General features: G+C 34.6%; 2 protein-coding genes across 2 annotated transcripts; both read right to left on the bottom strand.

Annotated features, from left to right (window-relative positions):
• Nucleotides 1–3584: 3584 nt before the first annotated feature.
• On the bottom strand, nt 3585–4544 carry LOC116554548 (olfactory receptor 8K3-like). Its single transcript, XM_032282468.1, has one exon. It carries the CDS (start codon nt 4542–4544, stop codon nt 3585–3587), a length of 960 nt encoding a protein of 319 aa, XP_032138359.1.
• Nucleotides 4545–18559: 14015 nt separating this feature from the next.
• LOC116554435 (olfactory receptor 8J2) lies at nt 18560–19507 on the bottom strand. Its single transcript, XM_032282406.1, has one exon. It carries the CDS (start codon nt 19505–19507, stop codon nt 18560–18562), a length of 948 nt encoding a protein of 315 aa, XP_032138297.1.
• Between the last annotated feature and the right edge of the window lie 2025 nt (nt 19508–21532).

Here is a 21532-nt window from a genome sequence, read left to right as displayed (position 1 = left end):
CATTAACTAAAATGAATTAATTGAAGTGAATAATCTATGTTTTACAATTGTTTTTATCTGTGTTTCTAAAAATACATATGCTTTTTTTTTTTGAGACAGAGTTTTGCTCTTATTGGCCAGGCTGGAGTGCAATGGCATAATCTCAGCTTACTGCAACCTCTGCCTCCCTGGTTCAAGCAATTCCACAGCCTCAGCCTTTTGAGTACTTAGAATTACAGGCATGTGCCACCATGCCCAGCTAATTTTGTATTTTTAGCAGAGACAGCGTTTCTCTATGTTGGTCAGGCTAGTCTTGAACTCCTGAACTCAGGTGATCCGCCAACCTTGACCTCCCAAAGTGCTAGAATTACGGGCGTGAGCCGCCGCGCCCAGCCTATATGCTCTTAACTAAATATAGAATGTAGCAGGAGAGAGAACTCTATTTTTTATTCTGTTAAGGGCATGTTGATTCTTACAAATATATAATATATTTAAATTAAAAGTATAAGTAACTAAACTTTACAATGAAAACTGAATTTATAAAATCATAATGGTCATATATACTTATTATATAAATGACATGAAAGCATATTTCAGACAATTAGCTGATTGTAGGCTTATCCACATTTAAAATTTTATCTTTTATATTAGTATGTATACATAGTATACATATGTATGTATGTATGTATGTTTTATTTTTTATATTTGTATATATACATAGTATACATACATACACATACAGGAAATAAAATACATAATATAGTATACTTATTACTTATACAAGCATTTATATTTTAAAAATACATACAAAATAATAATACAATTGATTTACTTACAGCATCAGGTAACCTATGAAAATGTGAGTTTCCTAACTCACCTGAGTTCAGGAGTTCAAGACTAGTCTGGGATCTCCATTATAGTGTAAAATGGATGTGGCAGGAACAAACAACTTTGCCTTTTTTCAAATATTAGGAGGAATATATTTGTCATTTCATGGTTAAATATGATGTTTGCTGTAGGTTTTATTGTATATATCCTTTATCTGTTTCTCAGGATGTTCATTCTGTTTTCCAGATTGCTGAGAGTTCACTTTTATTTTACACTATAAATTTATATTTTATTTTGTCAAATAATGTTTCCGCATTGAGAAATTCACGTATGTGTTTTTATTCTGTCGATATGAGGAATCACATTGTTCAGCTTATTGCTTCATGTTTTTTACAAAAATATTTTGATTCTCTGTTTTATTTTTCATTTAGTATATTTTCTATTGGTTTGCCTACAGGTTTGCTTAATTTTTTCTTCTACAACATCTAATCTGTTATGATTACAATTCTATGTACTTTTCATCTTTTACATTGTACATTTCTCTGTGGAAATTCAATTTATTTTTTTAGTGTCCTCTGTGTTCCTACTTACCTTTTTGAAAATACAACATGTACTCATAAAACTTTTAGTGCCCTTGTTTGATAATTCTAACATCTGTGCCAGTTCTTTGTTAGTTTCAATTGATTGGTCATTCTATTCATTATGAATGATGATTTCCTGATTCTTTGTATCCCTGAAAATTATGAAATGTATTCCACAAAGTATCAATTTTGCCTTTGTGTTTGCTGGATAATTTTGTATTTTATGAACACGATTATGCTTTGTTTTGGGATACAATTAGTTGAAAACAATTTAATTCTTTAAGATATTACTTTTATTATTTATCAGGTGAATCCAGATCAGTGCTTGATCTAAGGCTGATTATTTTCTTATACTGGAGTAAGATCTTGAATACTGTACATATAGCCCCAGGAGTTCTGAGTTTTTCTAGTCTGTATGCAACAAATCATTATAATTCCTACCTCACTTGAGTGCTAGATACTGCTCATGTGTGGTTTCCATTTGCCTGTTCTGATCAGTCATCTCTTGAATAATTAAGAGTGATTCTCTGCAGAGATAGATTTCCATTGTGCAGATGTCTTTGGTGCTCTGTCCTGCAAACCCTGGCTACCTTCATCTCAGCAGACTCTCAACTATTTCTTAAACTCAGGAATTCTGGGCTTCACTTGGGTTTGCCCTTCATGCAGTCCAGTCTGGTTACTCTCATAAGACAGAAAAGGAAAGATACCACAGGACTCAACTGCTTTGTTTTCTTTTTCTCAGGGGAATCTGTCTTTAGTTGCCTGACATCTGTGTTGTAAAAGCTACTGTTTCATATATTTTGTCTTTTATTTTTTTTTTGCTTGTTTAAATGGGAAGTTAAAGTCTCTTCTCAATTACTCCAAATTATTTGGTAGCAGAAGAGCATATTCAGGAAATACTTAAGTGCACTCTGTAAATATTTTTCCCATTCTTTTTTCTTAATCATTAATATTCACCTTTAAGCCTCTTATATTCACAACCATATGAAGAATTTTATTTTTTTTTAATTCAAGGTTCTGAAACTTCTTATCCCCTGAACATTCCCACGCTGATTGATGCCCCTGTTCACTTCTGAGTATATCACACTGGTTGATGCCTCTGTTCACATCTGAGTGTAGTACGCTGGTTGATGCTCCTGTTCACTTCTGAGTGTACCAGGCTGGTTGATGCCTCTGTTCACCTCTGAGTGTATCATAATTAACCCTCCTCAGGACTTTCGATTTTCCATTTTTAGTATTCTGCCATCTCTAACTTGTACAGGAGTCATAGCTATCCATTACCCAGATATAGATGAGATCACTCATTAGCTCAAAATCATACGGTGGCTTATTTATCAAGATAAAATGCAAGATTTACAAAGGCCTATGTACTTTTACTTGATGAGTTCTATGTTACAAATCTGCAATGTATCTTCTTTTTCTTAATTTTGTTTTATGGTCCAGTCACCTTTGACTGTTGCTTTTCAGACAAAAGTGATATCATTACTATTTAAAAACTGTAAAACTGATAGTTCTCTCAGCCCAGAATAGCCTTCCCGTAAATATTCATACGTAAATATTCATTCTACTTAATCAGTTCTTCAAGTGCTTGTTTAAATATTATCTCCTCAGATGAATCCCTTGAAAATCTCAATTAAAAAATTAATTATTTTCCTGGCTACTTGCTTTATTTAAATTAGTGGCAAAAATCACAATTACTTTTGCAGCAATCTAATATATTCATTTTACTCAATACCATCACTCATACAAAATAACTCACTTGTCATTCCACCCATTTTCTATAAGCTTCATAAAGACAGAAAAGTTGGTTAACTTAACAACATATGTTTACTGATCATATGAATCTATTTATACGTGTACCTTTCAGTGTACTAGGCACTCCAGATAAAGTACTGATAAAATATACAGTCCCTAACTTTAATTTTAAAAAGTTAATGGAAGAGATATAAAGACAGTTTCTATGTGAGAACACATAGGAAAGGCACCTATGCTGAACATAAAACTGAATATTGATTAATAGTTAAAATATGAGCAGGAATTAGTCATTTATTAGTGACAGATTTTTATTTAAAGGTAATTAACAAAATTATCTATTTCTGTGCTTATCACACACTGATTCTTGCTCATCACATGGAGGCAACAGGACAAATGTAAAGCAATATTAGTTAGTGCATATATTTGTTATTGCATAACTTGTTATAACATACAGTGAATTTTAAATAAATGATTTACACACATTTTCCAGGTTTTATGTAGAGCATTTTTTACCTCTTTGTTCCTCAAACTGCAGATCATGGGATTCAACATGGGTATTATCAAAGTATAAAATAAAGAGGCAATTTTATCGATATCAAGTGAATGCCTGGATTTGGGGTGAACATACATAAAGAAGAGGGTGCCATAAAATACAGGTATCACTGTGAGCTGTAATCCACAGGTGGAGAAGGCCTTGTACCTGCCTTCTGCAGAATTCATCCTGAGGATAGCTACAAGTATCAGAATGTAAGACACAAGGACTATCAGAAGAGATGAAATCAAATTAAAAGCTGAAAAGACTAAAATTAGCAATTTAATTTCTTGTGTGCCTGAGCAGAGCAAAGATATCAATGGCAGACTATCACAGTAGAAATGCTTGATGATGTTAGAGCCACAAAGTGATGAGATAAACATTTTTGTGATGGTTGGTAAAGTCAAAAAAATACTGTAGAGATAAGGTATTGTCACTAGCACTTGACATGCCCTTTGTGACATGATGATCATATAGAGCAGAGGGTTACAGATGGCCACATAGCAGTCATACGCCTTTGCTGAAAGAATAAAAATTTCACTACTGATAAATATACTGAAGATAGTGAGCTGGGTAGCACACCAATTATAGGAGCTTATATGTTGAGCTACAACAAAGTTTACTAGCATGTTGGGTCCCACTGCTGTTGAATAACCAAAATCAGTGAAAGCCAGATGCCTTAAGAAAAAGTACATGGGTGTTTGCAGCCTGGAATCTATCTTTGTGAGGATGATCAAGCCCAAGTTACCCACCACTGACAACATGTATACAATGAGGAAGAACCCAAATAATGGAGCCTGCAGCTCAGGGATGTCCGTGATTCCCATTAGAATGAATTCATTCACTACTGTCAGATTGTGTTTGTCCATTGAGGTAACTCAGGGAACCTATACTGGGAATAAATTTTAAAAAAAATTATATCTTGGTTATTTACTCAACCATCTTGAAGGTTGAGTAAATAACATTTTTTTTCTGTAACTTCATAATATCATCACACACAGTAGACAATTACTTAATTGTCCTTAAGAATATTTTAACACGGCGCATTAAAATAGAGGGATATGAGATAAGGTCAAAAAGTAACTTAAAAAATAGTGTAAACACCACCAAATAAGTTTACTTTCAATGGAGAAAAATATATTAGAAACATGGTATTCATACTATGCCAACAATTTGTTTCACATACAGTACTTGTTAGTTGCAAAATGAATGCCATAACTTTAAAGCATTCTAACCACCAGAACCTGAACCCAAGGTTTAACTTAGCAACAGTAATAATGAACCAACTTGACAATATAAAATAAGGGTTGCAAAGAAAGTTAAGTATTTGTAGCAAAGGTTTTTATCCTGAATTTAAACAATACTTTAGATATTACTTCCTGCTTTTGGGAAACATAAGCAATAAAGAAACATGGCAATGACAGAGGAAATAATTTCAAGATATTTAAAGAAATAAAGGCTTGATATTATAAAAAAAAAAGATTAATGTCATTAAGAGAGATATTATAATTATTAATATGATTAATATTATGAAAGCCTACTGAAGAAATCTTAGGTAGACGAATAGACACAGAGAGAGAGAGAGACAGAAAGAGAGAGAGAGAGAGACAGAAAGAGAGAGAGAGAAAGAATGAGAGATAAAAAGAGAAAAAGCTGAAAGAAAAAGAGAGAAAAAGAGGGAGAAAGCAGATTTTTGTTTCGTTTAACCTGCATAACCCAAACAACAAATATTCACTATTCAGATTATGTTAAATGTAGACCACTTAGAAAATTTGTAGAATCCACTTATTGTAATTACTATTTAAAAATACACTTATATACTCTGGTTTCCCTTCAGATGATATAAATCTTTTGCCTTTTACTAAAAATACTCTAATTTTTATTTTCTGTTTCCTCAATTATATGTATCACTCTCTGTAATACATTTGAGTTGACAGTGTTGTATGACATACATATTATTATCTACATAATACCTGTCATAGATAGACATCACTTTTTGGTACAGTAGGAAACTCTAAAACTGTATATCTCTATTAAAGGAAAAAAATTAAGATAAAACTATCAGAATCTACATTTTAAAGAATACTAGAAGCTAGAGTTTAGTAGAAAGTGTTGTTATGTTTCAACACATCTGCCTACAAGGCCCATTCCCCAGCACTGCGGCAACCATGAAGATGGTGACCCACATCATGGTGTGGCTGCCTGGTGACAGAGGGGGCAAAATAAGCCTTGTTCTCCAGGAATTGTAGTTGTGTTTTGAACTGTCCAGCGGTCCCATGAAGGATCCACTCAGAGACTGGAGCTTTAGTAGTCTCCTGAGAGGACTTTGTTGAAAGTATTCAAAGGCAAATATTCTAACTGAAGTTGCACGGGGAAAGGGAATAACAAACAAGTCAAGCAGCATAAAGGCCAAAAAGGCCTAGAAAGAAGAGGCTAAGCAAGGAGATAAATGGGTGAATAAAAGCTTCAAAAGGCTTCAGAGAATTTTGAGAGCTAAACACGTCTAGGCCTATAAAATTGCTCAGAAAAGATCTGATGAAACCCTCAGATTTCAAACTCTGGCTGAACTTTAGCCTCCTCACAAGCTGGAAGTGAAGATTAAGGCAAGTTATCAAATGGCCTCACTAAGAGATTAAGGCCTATCCCAAAACAGTCAGTGTTAAAAAATATGAGAAGTTTATTTTCTTTCTTTTGTTAAAACTTTTTGCTCTAGAAATTTGGTGATACCTCTGACAAATCACTGGCAGACAAATTGACAGAATAGACTTTAATAAACATACATAACAAAGAATTTTAAGAAAACAATTAGAAAATTAAATTTATTAAAAATTAATTTAGAGGAACAATTTAGAAAAAAATTAAAACTATAGTCCGCAACAACAAAGCAAACCCTATGGAGGAAATAATATATGATTTCAGAGGAAACCTCATTAAAATACTCAAAAAGTTAAAGTTTAAATGAGAAAAAAAAAAGCATGCCAAGACACAAGAAAATGTGTTTTATTCAGAAAAGGATAAAAAATAAATTGATAGAAACTGTCTTGAGGAAGCCCAGAAACTGGAGTTACTATACTAGAACTTTAACTGACTTATCAGCATAAGAATAATGAGAGTTCTGGAAGGAAAGAAGAGAGAGCAAGAGAAAGAAAGAACACCTGGGGAAATAATGACAAAAGTTTTTCACAAATTTGATGAAAGGTATGAATATACACACCCAAAGAAGCGTAATAAACCCAATAGAGGATTGACAATGCAACATACTACAATCAAAGTGTTAAAGCACTTTGTATCTTATTGGTAGTAAGAACGAGGTGGCTTACCATGTAAAAGGTATTCTTAATAGTATTAATAGGTAATTGTTCATAAGAAACTATGAAGACTGAAGGGAGTACAATCGTATGTTAAAGTGCTGAGAAAGATATATCCAGTAAGAATTGTATATCTGGCAAAACTATTCTTCAGAATTGAAGGCAAAATAAAGATACAAACAAAAGTTGAAGGAGTTTGTCACTAGCAAATATGCCCTACAATCAACAATATAAAAAGTGGTTTAGGATAAAATAAGAGGACCAACCAGACACCACCTAGAAGCCATACAGAGAAGTAAAAAAACAACAGTAGAAATAACAAAATAGGCAAATAAACAGGTGGTATGAAAGCTAATGTTATTGTTTGGAGGTTCCTAACTCCTCATTAGTTTGCTCTTATATGGTTTAAATACAAATTCATAAAATAATAATTATAAATTTTCATTAATTTGTACACAATTTACAAAGATGCAATCTGTGAAATAGATAATTTGATAGTAGATTTGTCTAAAAATTTTTAGATACTATTGATGTTCAGTAGGCATTCATTCAAATTAGGTTATTATAAATTTAGTTTAATTTTAATCCCCAATATGTCACTAAAAATAACAAAAATTCAGAAGGTGAAATAGTACAGCCCTGCAAGTTTACATGTTTCCAGGGGGTTCATTACACAGTAGTGTGACTACAGTTAGCAGTAAAATTTGAGAAGGGATTTCAAAAGAAGGCATTGTTATCACAGAAGATGATAGCTCCATACATGTTATTATCCCTGTAGGCGTTCTTGTGGGACAAGACATGGTGGAGACAGTGATATTGATTATCCCAACCTTGTGTGGGTCTAGGCTAATGTGTGTGTGTGTGTGTGTGTGTCCTCATTTTTGCATAAAAAGTAAAAAATAAATTTAAAAATAGAAAAAAGCACATGACTCAGTATACTAAAAAATAAAATATTTTTGAACAGCTCTAAAATGTGTTTGTGTTTAAAGCTGTGTTATCACAAGAGTCAAGAAGTTTAACACGTTTAAGGTTATAAAGTTTAAAATTTATAGTAAGAGCTAAGGTACTTAATTATTGAAGAAATAAAAATATTTTTTATAAATTTAGTGTGGTCTAAGTGTGTAGTGTTTATAAAGTTTGCACTATTATACAATAATGTACTAGGCCTTCACATTGACTTACCTGTCACTCACTGAGTCACCCAGAGCTACTTCCACTCCTGCGAGCTCCATTTTCAGTAAGTGTGCTGTACAGGTGTACTATCTTTAATCTTTTATACCATGTTTCCTGTACCTTTTTTATGTTTAGTTGAGATCCACAAATAATTACCATTGTGTTACAATTGCCTACATAATTCAGTACAGTAACATGCTGTACAAGTTTGTAGTCTAGGAGCAAGAGGCTATACCACACAGCCTGGGTGTATAGCAGGCTACACAACCTGGGTTTGTGTGAGTACAGGCTATGATTTTTGTAAAACAACAAAATCATGTAATGACATATTTCTCAGAATATATTCCTATCATTAAGCCACCCAGGACTATATTTCAATTTCTAACCTGGTGCCTGTATTCCTGCGACTCTTAATAAGCAGAGGTTTTCTCCAGGTGCCTATGCTGAGACCCTCTCTGAGAAGAGAAAGAGGTAACCCTGAGGATAATTCTGTCCACTATTCAGTGTTTTTTAGACCTGACAGTCACCCTTTTAATTTCCTCTCCCTGTATACACATACCTCAATGTCATATAATTGCCAGTGCCTATTTTTCTGGGACTTGTTCAAGAGTGAGACAACCTTCATGTCATTACTGATCCATTGAATTCTAGACCAGTGATCCAATTCCACGAAAGAAAAGAAAAAGGAGGAGTTGGCACTTTCTCAGGTATTGGACTCCTACTTATGCCATTGCAGTAACTGATTAACTCTTTCATTTACGGCTCATTGTTTTAATTAGCTGCACCAACACCCAGCAAGACAGTTCTACTTCACCCAGCTCAGCTGAGTTTCTGAGAGTTTTCTTAGATACAATACCAAAAGCACAAGCTGCAAAAGTAAAAAATGTTGATAAACTGAACTTTATCAAAATTTTAAAAAGAAACAAACTTGTTTGTAACAAAGGGCATTATGAAAGAATAAAAATACACACCCATAACTTTAAAAAATTCCATCATATATCTAGTAAGAGTCTAGTATATAGAATATATAAAGGACTCTTATAATTCAACAACCAAAGATAAGCAAGCCAATTTAAAGATGGACAAAATAAACATATTCTGTATCCATGAGCCAGAAGAATCAATATTGTTAAAGCGTTAATACTCCCCAAAGTGATCTACAGAATTAATATGATTCCTATCAAAATTGTAATGTCATTTTTTATAGAAATAACCAAAAAAATTCCAAAATTTATATAGAACTACATAAAAAAATTCCTGTATAGCTCAGGCAATCTTGAGCAAAAGAATATTTCTCAAAAAAAAAAAAAGAAAGAAAAGAAAAAGAAAGACTTACAAATGGCGTGGAAGTATGTGAAAAAAAGTTCTACATCATTAATTATTATGCAAATGCAAATGCAAATTACAGTAAGATATCACTCCACACCTGTCAGACTATTATTAAAATAAATGTTTGTGCAAGTATTCATCTTAGTTTTTTTTCTCCATTAGATGTACATTTGATTATGCAAGGAACAATTTTATGGCATTTCAAAGACTCTTCTAAGCCTTATAGGTAGAGGGGATGATCTATTCTCTTGAAAATCAGATATTACAATGTGATGGAGGCACTATGTAGTAAAATAGATGCTTCAGTATTTTGCTTTGGTTTTATCTCTAACTAAAAGCAATGTTTTGCGAATGACATTGTTTCCTTCAATAATATAGGTAAATTTGGAAAACACATGAACTATGCATGACAACTTTGAAAGGGAAAATACAAGAATCATAAAACATACTGACAGAAGAGGTAACTGGAAAGCACTATGGAAATCTACTATTTGAGGTTAAAATTCTGAAACAAAGCCAATTAACTACAAATCACAAGATCACGTTTGACATCTTGGTTGAAAATCATCATAAAAATCGTAGGAACCAAAGAGGGAGCTTGTTAACAACACGAACTTCCTTTTCAGAACTTGAGTTCTTGCTTTTTGTTTTTTTTCTTTTCAGAGAAATATTATCTAACTACAGGGAAGTAATTACCTAGCTTTCACCAAAGATTATACTGAAGATGGTTGCAACATTATACTAGCTCAGAAACTTCACTTAAATCAGATTATTAAGGCTGCGGCTAAATCATCTAGATTAGTTGTTAGAAATTAAAGATAAAGGAATACAGAACCATGAAGAGTAACTGGAACTCTGTGGTACAGTCACAAGAACAGGTGTAATCTGCTAACCTCTAGTAAGGAATCTTTCTGTGCTTTCTATGTGTTCCTAAAGTATCCCAGTAAGAAAAATTTATGGGTTTCTTTCCTTTGAGACTCTCCCTGAGGAGAAGGGACACAATTTGTTAATTATGCCTAACGCATTTGGAAGCTTCAAGCAAAGCCAGTGGGATGTCTGCTAATTATAGAATACGTTTGTATTTGCAAACAAGTAGAGTTAGGTTAGTTACCTTTCCACCACTTTTCTTGGTTGAATTTTCTCTACTGCAACACAGAGATGGGAAATCTAAACTTGTTTCTGTAGGACATAATTTTTTTCTCTCGTAACTCTTAATAGTCCTATAGTGAATTTTTACGGCTTTGTGGCTAAGGATACAACGAAGTACTTAAACACTGCCCATTGCATTGTTTCAAAAATTTACAAGAGATAGTAATGTGTAGCTGGTTTTTTTTTTTTTTTGGTATTTTGTGGTGTTTTAGATTTATTATAGAAGTAGAGTATTCATATAAACAAATGCACAAATCATAAATAAACTTTTACAAACTTAATTTTTAACTTAAGTTTTGCAAACTTAACCTATGTAACTAGAATCAAAATTAAACAGCAACAATAAAAACAAAATAAAACATTATCAGGAACCCTATACGAATCCTTCATCTCTTTTCCTCCATGAACTTTCCCCAACACACACAGAAAATGTACAGCTACTATTCCGACTTCTAACAACATACCATACAGCTATTGTTACATTATATGATTAAAATCCTATGCATGTTATTTTTTAACGCCTAGGCTCTTTCATTCAATAAATTGTCACAACTAGCTCTACATTGCTCATTCTCATTTCTATTCTCAATTGAACATTATATACATACCACAAATTAGTTATTCATTATTCTGGAGGTTTTATGAATAGTGATAATATGAACATTCTACTGCATGTTTCAATGAAGATAAACCTGTAGTCCCATTTGGGTATATTTCTTAGACTGGGATTGCTATATCATAATATATACATATACAGCATTAGTAAATACTTCCAAATGAGTTTACAGAGTTTACCCTCTAGTGGTGTTATAGCAACGTGCATTCCAAAGAGAAGGATGTAATAGCTATGATTCTCACTACTCTTGTCAGGACTTAGTCATTCTAGGTGGTGTGGATATCACTGTTGTTTCGATTTGCATTTGATGCTGAATACATTGAGAATCTTTTCATATGTGCAATGGGCATTTATATATTTTCTCTTAAATAGTGTTTATTCATGTATTTTCTATACTTTTACACTGATTTTCATATCAATTATTTACTGATTTATAAGAATTACTTTCACATTTTGCATATGAGTCCTCTGTCAGATGCATATATATATTTGATAAAGCCTGTGTAATAAAATGTTCTCTCCTATTATAAGGGTTGCCCTTTGGACACTGTTACTTTTGATGAAAAGGACTTCTTAAAATTGATGAATCTTTAATTTTATATGATTATTGTGGTAGTTCAGTCAGGATAGTGGCAAAAATATTAAGGGAAACAGAGATAGTAATAGGGAATAGTCACAAAACCCTCTTGGAAGGCCTGGCAATTTACATAGCTTCAAATGAAAGAATGGGCCAAAGGCAGTCAATTCTTATCCTAGAGCATTAGAACATAGAGTAAATACTAGGAATTGAAGAGAGACTTTCCCAGGTAAGTCTGTTTATCCCCACCTCCATTAACAAACCTTTGATCATCCAAGCATGCATGTCTGCCCCTACTCAGGGTCGGCAGAAGCTTATTACCCACAAATGGTGTTTGCTTTAGGCTTCAGAGTCTGGCCTTTAATCTTTACCATCTAGTGGTGTTGACTCAAGGCCTTTGTCATTTTATGTGTGCTGAATAAAGTCCGGGAAGGCCAGCGTGTTGGGGCTGGCAGCCATTAACTTCTTCAGGTGAGTGACCCGGACACCCCAGCCCATTATTTCACTGAATTCTGTGTCTGAGTGAATTTATTCATCCATCATTGGGTTGGGGTCTGCCTGTCAGACCCTGACAGTGGTGTACCATGTGAAGAAACTTGTCAGTGGTGCGCCCTCTGAGGTTTTGCTGTAACAGATTGCAACAGAACCTCCAAAAACAAAGGAAAACACAACTGCATAGTTGGTAAGTCATTGGAGGCCACTTGGGATATCCAAATTCACAGGCATTTGTCAGGTTGGGGTTTCCTCATGGGACAAAAGTTATCAGCCAACAAAGACGGTATATAAAAGTATTGAAACAACTGCTTAAAGCCAGTGAAGCCTCAGTTACAGAGGCTCAATCAAGGGATCTAATGCAAAATGTTGTTTCCCAAAGCCCATGGTTCCCTGCAGAAAGTACACTAGATGCAGAGCTCTGGGAACAAGTGGGGAGATATGTTAAACAGCACCATGCACAAGGGCAACAGGTCCCAGTAACATCATCAAGAGGCCAAAATAACAAGGAGGAAAGGGAGGTTTTGCCTGAGCCCCATCCTCCAATAAACAGGAAAAAGGACAAGAGACATGCTCCAGCTATAGGACTCTGTCTTAAGCAAGCAGCTTTAGAAGGGGATCTCTTGGCCTGCCCAGTAATGCAAGATCAACAAGGTAACCAGTTGTATTCTTATAAAAAGATAAGGAAAATGGTATTCCAGGCTGAAACCATGCAGCCAAGCAGGCGGTGAGCAGAAGAAAAGCCTCCATGGCAGGGAAGCTCGAAGTACCCTGGGCCAATAGAAAGATCCATTTTATGCATGATATTTTACTGGCAGCCACCCAGTGGAGAAATGAAGGTGCAGGAGGAAGAGGAGCAGGAGGAGGAAGAGGCGCAGACAAAAGGCAGCACCTAGGCAAGTGTAACACGGCTGCCAACCCAGGACCCGTGCTGCTGCTCTCTGGCTCCTCGGGTGGCCCACAGCAAAATCATATGTTCCTTGATTACAAGTGATGTTCCAGATTATAATTCTCTACTAAGATTTAAGTAAAACTTAACAATTTGTAAGACCTTTCTCTGTTAATGGCCACAGTTGTTATTCCAACCCTATCTTTAACGTAAGTCTCTCCAAATCCTATTTAAGTAAAACAGTAACCTCTGAAGGGAGAGAACTTATGGAGAGCCCATGAACTAGTTGAGGCTAATTTGTAGCCTATGGGACTTCTGCAGTGGGGGCTCCCTTCCCCCACAGTGATTCCTCAAGATTGGCCTATAACTGTTATTGACTTAAAGGACTGTTTAAATACATTTCCTCTAGCAGAATAAGACAGAGAAAAATTTGTGTTTACATTGCCAGCTATTAATAATGAAAGGCCAGCTTGTTGATTTCATTGGAAAGTGTTGCCTCAAGGAATGCTAAACAGTCCGACTATGTGTCAGTATTTTATAAATTAGGCTTTTCTCCCTTGTAGAAAGAAATATCCCAATTGCAAGATTACTCATTTTATGGATGATATTTTACTTGCAGCCCCAGCGGAACCAGTACTTTTAAATTTATATAATTCTGTCTTAAAGAATACACACTTAAGAGGTTTTATCATTGCATCTGAAAAAGTATAGTAGTCCTCTCCCTGGAAATATCTTGAATACACACTGACTTTCCAGTAAGTAAGACTTCAAGGATTAAATTAAATACTACCAATTTACAAACCTTAAATAACTATCAGAAATTATTGGGAGATATAAACGGCCCCATCCCACTTTAGGTATATTTATAGATAAATTACAAAACCTGTTTTCTATCCTAAAAGGCAATACAGCCCTAGATTCTCTCAGATGTTTAACCCCTGCCACAAAAAGAGAAATTGAGGAAATACAACAAGCCTTATTTACCCTTACTTTTCTAAATTTAGATGAAAAATTGCAATCAGCTGTAGGAAATCACTTTGCTAAGGTCTTGCGAGACAGAAGCAGAAACAATGGAGAGAAAAATAGAGGAAATGAATGAGCGAGAGAGAGACTAGAAGAGACAGGGATCAGAGAGAAACACAAAAAGTAAGTCAAACAAGAGAGGTAACATAAGAAGAGGAAAAAGAAATGCTAAGAAAGTTAAAGATATATGAATGCACCTTTAGTAAGGAAGGTTGTAAAACAAAGTCTGAAAATTAAGGCATGTTGAAGATTGTCTGTGACAGTTGTAAAAATGTTATAAAAAGAAATTTATGCAAGAAATGTTGTATAATTTGTGTTTTGAAGGTGCAAGCGAATTTTAAAATGTTAATTGTAAAAGAAATTCTGTGTGTAATCATACTGGCTAAAGTTAAAGAAATATCATCCAGTTTTTCTGTAAACTAGATGTTAAAATTAAGTACAACAGATTTTTCTTATAGCACTAACCTGTTCTTTAATTAACATTATGAAAGAACTCTTAGCACAGGCACCACTCCTAGAATTTTCAGTACACCAGCACCAGCCTGGGGATTACATCCTTATCAAATGATGGAAAGAAGGAAATGCTCGAGCCAGCCTAGAAAAGACCCTATGGAACCTGCATCCCCAGATGATACAACTTCTATGGACAAAACAGGCCCCAGAAATCACTGGATTTATGTGAAAATCCTAAACAATATGAATCTGATCTTGATATCATGTATTTTTTTTTATTGTACTTTAAGTTCTGGGTTACATGTGCAGATCTTGAAGAATTATTGCATAGGTACACATGCCATTGTGGTTCGCTGTCTCCATCCCCTGGTCACCTACATCAGGCATTTTTCCCAATGATACCCCTCCCCATCCTTCCCATGCCCTGCTTTCCCTCTCCTACTCCTCTACCCCCCAACAGACCCCAGTGTGTGATGTTTTCCTCCCTGTGCCCATGTATTCTCATTGTTCAACATCCACCTATGAGTGAGAACATGTGTTGTTTGGTTTTCTGTTCTTCTGTTAGTTTGCTGAGAATGATGGTTTCCAGATTTATCCATGTCCCTACAAAGGATATGAACTCATCTTTTTTATAGTTGCATAGTATTCCATGGTGTATATGTGCCACATTTTCTTTGTCCAGTCTATCATTGTTGGGCATTTGGGTTGGTTCCAAGTCTTTGTTATCGTAAACAGTGCCGCAATGAACATATGTGTGCATGTGTCTTTATAATGCAACGATTTATAATCCTTTGGGTATACACCCAGTAATGAGATTGCTGGGTCAAATGGTATTTCTCTTTCTAGGTCCTTGAGGAAGTGCCACACTGTCTTCGACAATGGTTGAACTAATTTGCACTCTCACTAACAGTGTAAAAGTGTTCCTATTTCTCCACATTCTCTCTAACATCTGTTGTCTCCAGATTTTTTAATGATCGTGATTCTAACTGGTGTGAGCTGGCATCTCAATGTGGTTTTGATTTACATTTCTCTAATGACCAGTGATATTGAGCATTTTTTCATATGTTTCTTGGCTTCATAAATGTCTCATTTGAAAGTGTCTGTTTATATCTTTTCCTCATTTTTGAAGGGGTTTGTTTGTTTTTTTCTTTTAAATCTGTTTTAGCTCTTTGTAGATTCTGGATATTAGCCATTTGTCAAATGGGTAGCTTGCAAAAATCTTTTCCCATTTTGTTGGTTGCCAGTTCTCTCTAATGATTGCTTCTTTTTCTGTGCAGAAGCTCTTAAGTTTAACTAGATCTCATTTGTCTATTTTGGCTTTTGTTGCCAATGCTTTTGGTGTTTTAGTCATGAAGTCCTTCCCTATGCCTATGTCCTAAATTCTATTGCCTAGGTTTTCTTGTAGGGTTTGTATGGTATTGGGTCTTATGTTTAAATCTTTAATCCATCTGGAGTTAATTTTTGTGTTAGGTGTAAGGAAGGGGTCCAGTTTCTGCTTTCTGCACATGGCTAGCCAGTTTTTCCAACAGTATTTATTAAACAGGGAATCCTTTTCCCATTGCTTGTTTTTGTCAGGTTTGTCAAAGATCAGATGGTTGTAGATGTGTGGCATTATTTCTGAGACCTCTGTTCTGTTCCATTGATCTATATCTCTGTCTTGGTACCAGTACCATGCTGTTTTGATTAATGTAGCCTTGTAGTATAGTTTGAAGTTAGGTAGCATGATGCCTCCAGCTTTGTTCTTTGGCTTAGAATTGTCTTGGCTATGCAAGCTCTCTTTTGGTTCCAAATGAAGTTTAAGGTGGTTTTCTCCAGTTCTGTGAAGGAGGTCAATGATAGCTTGAGGGGGATAGCATTGAATCTCCTAATTACTTTGGGCAATATGGCCATTTTCACAATATTGATTCTTCCTAATCATGAGCATGGAATGTTTTTCCATCTGTTTGTGTCCTCTCTTATTTCCTTGAGCACTGGTTTGTAGTTCTCCTTGAAGAGGTCCTTCATATCCTTTGTTAGTTGTATTCCTACGTATCTTATTATCTTTGTAGCAATTGTGAATGAGAGTTTTCTCATGATTTGGCTCTCTGTCTGTTGTTGGTGTATACAAATAACAAAGTTGGATATGTGCTCTTATAAAGGAAAATTCTTATAAAGTAGATATAATGTATGTTTTAAGATGAACACACATGGTGTTATGGATCTAATTCTGGTATTCTAGGTTCTCACTGAACTATATGTTTTTGAACCATATTGATTTTACTACAGACAGCCAATGGTTTTCCAAATTTTGTTGGAAAAATTATTATAATCTAGGTCTAACTTCATTTAACGTATGTTTCTTTTCATAGTAATAGGTATTCAGTTAGTTATCAATTCCTTACTTCTATACGTATCACAATTAACAACTTTGTATGTTCTCTACACTTGTTCATAAAAAAACAGCTCTGTGAAAACTCTCCTGGAGGGGGTCTCTGATTCAAATAACAAATTTAATTTATTTAAATGAGGATAGACTTATTTCAAGATTATACTTATAATATGCATTTCACAATCAGGACACTTGAATTTTACACTCCTGATACCCAACTTATGAATATGTAGTGATTATACAAATTGTAAGGAATTTTAATAAATAACCACATCATGTTAAGCTTTATGAAGCTAAAATTCTTTTACTTCTTTTAATGCATTATTTTGTTAAGTAATCCAAGTACTGGCCTGGATTTTAAATAGAAAGCTGCATTAAGAATAATCCATGTCAAAAACAACAGCAAGAAAACCACAGATTATAACAGAGACAGGTAAAAGTTGAAAAATGTGTGAAAACTATCAGAATCAAATGAAAGTTGCTCATCTAAAAAACAAAAACAGAAAATCAACCTTGACAGAGCTAGGGAAGTCTGTGAAGGAGGAGTTGTAATACTTATATATCTGATTTTTAAAAATGATCGCAAGGGACTTGCAGAAAACACAGCCTTGCACAAAGGCTACCACAATTTTACCCACACAAAAATAATTCTGCAAGGACATCTGTTCAGCAACTGCTTGTTCAACCTTAAACTGGCATCATCATCATCACTGATGTTTGCAGCCAAGAATAATGATCTCAAAACAACTATGTTGCCCCCCCAACCCGCCTCCCGCATTTGTTCCTTTAAAATCCTTTTCTTCTCTTACCTCTCTGAATACACACATAGTTTGGCATGTATTCCCATTTCAATGCCTTTTCCCAAATAAAAATCATTTTCCTTCAGGGAGCCTGTCTTGGTTTGTTGTTTAGGTTTATGTAAGTGGTGTCAGAAATGAGAACCGAAAAAGATTACTACTGTGAGAAACAGTAATTCTTGGAACCTGTGTGCAGTACTCACTTGAGCCCTTTGAGGTTTCCACCTCCACAGCTTCATCCTCATGAGTCCTTTCTCAGGCTGAGCCTCCCTTTTTTTGGTAGAAGCTCTTGAATTTGTTAGGAATCTGATTTGGATAAGGCAGCCTTACCTCTATCTCTGAGGCATGTCTTTTCAGGGGAATTTACTTCTGGTTCTTTCTACATGTCTAATTTAACATTTTGTTTGATCTGCACATATAGGTTAATGTGCAGATCTGAATTGATCTGAATCACACAGTCCTCAGATTGGGTATGTTTCCAACCTTCCTGAAAATGTTATAACTATAGTTTATTTCCATACACTACCTTTATTTCACATTGACATTGTTTTCTTGTGTGGGTATGTGAGGTTGACATAACAACAATTAAACATATCCCACTGAAATAAATGGAATTTCTAACAATTTCTTGCCACATTTAAAAAAAAACAACAATAACAATATTCAAAAAAAATGAAAAGCACTGAAGGAATATAGTTTTAGCTTTAAATTTACATGAGTTTGAGTGATCGGCATGGGTTTTCTAGGAACCTCTTTAGTGCATCCTTCACGGTCTTGTTCCTGAGGCTGTAAATTAGGGGGTTCAACATTGGTATCACCAGGGTGTAGAAGACCGAGGCCATTTTGTCAGTATCTAATGAGTGATTAGTCCTTGGCTGTAAATACATGAAAAGGAGAGTCCCATAGAACACAACCACCGCTATCATATGAGAAGCACAAGTGGAAAAGGCTTTCTGTCGTCCTTCTGTGGAATGTATCCTCAAAATGGTAATAACAATGTTGAAGTAGGATATTATGACAATAGTCATGGAGAAAAACAAGTTGGTCCCTGAAAAGGTAAACACTGCTGTTTCTGGAATGGAGGTATCAGAACAGGACAGTGCTAGCAAAGGGACATTGTCACAGTAAAAATGGTTGATGGTGTTGGAAGAACAGTATGACACAGAGAACACACAGGAAGAGACAGTCAGTGCTGTGATAAGACTCTGAAGGTATGTGAGGGACACCAGCAGACAACACAGCTTTGGAGACACCACTACCGCGTAGAGCAGAGGGTTGCAAATAGCCACGTAGCGGTCATAGGCCATTGCAGCCAGCATGAAAATCTCAGCCACAATGAAAACCAAGAATCCACCCAGTTGGGCTGCACATCCATAGTAAGATATGATTTTCTTGGTAACCAGGAAGTTAACCAGCATTTTAGGGGCAATGACAGTAGAATTGCAAAGATTGATGATAGCCAAGTGTCGGAGGAAAAAGTACATGGGTGTTTGAAGTTGAGGGTCAACACTGGTGAGGGTGATGATGCCCAGGTTCCCTGCCATGGTCAGCACATAAAGCACCAGGAAGACCAGGAAGAGGGGAATCTGGAGCTCCGGATCATCTGAAACTCCCACAAGAATAAACTCCGTCACCCATGTGAGATTTCCTAAAGCCATTTATATTGTTGCCCTCATCTTTTATCTGAAAAAATTGAAATAAATTAGTGGATAATAATATTGATGTTTCTATTAGACACTAGGTGGTTAAATATTTCATTTGAAATCAGTTTATATTTTTTGACAAACCTTAAAAGTTTCAGAACCTAATTATTTTTCTCCCCATGTTTCATAAACTTCAGAAATAAAAATTCACCAGACAATTAAGTCTTAAAACTGTCTTAACAAGCCATTTATGTATTCACTATTGGATATAGTTTATATTGAGTGAATACATATTTATTTATTTTATTATATGTCTTATGCATACATCAACTATATTAGCATATGATATTGAATGAATATATATGCAGTTGATATTAATGTATACTCACATATATTATATGCACATATTAGCATTTGATATTGATGAATATATATACACATATGTAAACATGTAATTTATTACTTACAATTTTTATTTGTGTGTTTCTGTTTGTATTTCAAATGATGAGAGAGAGTAGCCTTTAAAAAATTGGTGAGACAGAGTGACCACCAGTTATCTTTTTTTTAGCTTTCACTGGTGATTTTTCCAGCTCATACCTTGTCATTAATAACCCTTGGGAATTTTAACGTTTCTATGGGAAACATTTTGAGTATTCTGGATTTTACTTTATCAGTTTCTACTACATAATGTTGCATTAGCTGCACAGAAGTAGGCCTACACTTCAATATTGTTCCTTCTGAGTGTAATTCTGAAAGTCAGAATCCTCTTTACTTAATCACGTTTCATTACTTCTGCTAAATGGACTGGTCCTGTCCTATCATTATGGCTTCCCTTACTCAGACTCTTCTCTACTATTTTGTTCCAGAAGCCCTACTCTCCCTTCCATTTCTAGCTTATATGTTTTCATTTTAAATTGTTAAAAGTTGCTTTTTTATATTCTTATTGCTTACAACTTTTATTTGTTAAAGTTTGATACACTTGATTTATTATACTTGTATAGAAAATCAAGTGGGGAAGACGATTAATATTTATTTAGAAAGTGAGAGAATTATGCTAGAAATTTTGAAAGAGTTATCTCGTTCTGCAGGAGTACCCTAGAATATAGGTAGATGGTAATTATTTTCAGGTCTAATAAAAAAAATTGAGTCTTGGTGAAGTAAAACAACTCAAAAAAGACTAGGTAAGACATTGGTCTAAACTTAGTGGTTTTATGATTTTGTTTTTGTGATTTTGTTTATGTGATTGCTTGGTTTGTGTTAGTCTACCAATTAATAGCTAGGTGATTTTTACCAGACATTATATTCTTGTATTATTAAAATTAAATGAGATAATGCACATAAATAGATTTGTTTTTACAGAGCCTGGTACCAAGTGAATGCAAAATGAATGTTACCTTCAGTTTTTGTTATTAGTGTGCTTTGAATAATTTTTGATGCGAGTTCCTATTTCAGCTGATAATTCATTCTACCTTACTGAATGTTTTTACAATTGATATAGAAATAGCAAATGAATTATGATACTGCAAATTTTTTTAAAAGCTGGAACACACAGTACCTGCCTACTTTTTTAACAAATAAAACATGCTGTCTTGCAATCAGATTGTCGCTTAAATCTTCAGTGTTTCTTTGTTCTGATACATTATTAAATACATCAAATTTGAGGCTGGGAAGCTGATCTGAGTATGTGTAGCTTCTCTATCTTTTGCTTCTTGCCACTGCACCTAAAAATAACTGTATATCTTATAAGCAGGCAAGCTTATGATGTAAAACATTGTGCTAACAATTACTTTGATCAAAATATTTCCTGTTTGGTTGCTGCACACAAAGCAACTCAATGCATTATTCATTCTGACGTGTATTCCATAGATATCCTTCATTTAGCAACAAAAAACAACATCATGAACAACAGCAATTATTTATTGGCTACTCTGAATTTGTGCAATTAGCTTACAAAAGAAAGAGAATTTACAAATATTTAATATCTTATTTATTATTAATTTCTCCTCTTCTGAAGCATGGCTGAGGCAGAGCTGGGGTTGA

The sequence above is a fragment of the Sapajus apella genome, unplaced genomic scaffold (genome assembly GCF_009761245.1).
Source record: "Sapajus apella isolate SASKATOON/1434 unplaced genomic scaffold, GSC_monkey_1.0 scaffold14, whole genome shotgun sequence".
NCBI lineage: Eukaryota > Metazoa > Chordata > Mammalia > Primates > Cebidae > Sapajus > Sapajus apella.
This window is presented reverse-complemented; position numbering and strand designations above follow the sequence as displayed.

Bases quoted from the DNA above. Each gene is read 5' to 3' on its own strand.
- LOC116554548 (XM_032282468.1), bottom strand. From the start codon at position 4,544: ATGGACAAACACAATCTGACAGTAGTGAATGAATTCATTCTAATGGGA.
- LOC116554435 (XM_032282406.1), bottom strand. From the start codon at position 19,507: ATGGCTTTAGGAAATCTCACATGGGTGACGGAGTTTATTCTTGTGGGA.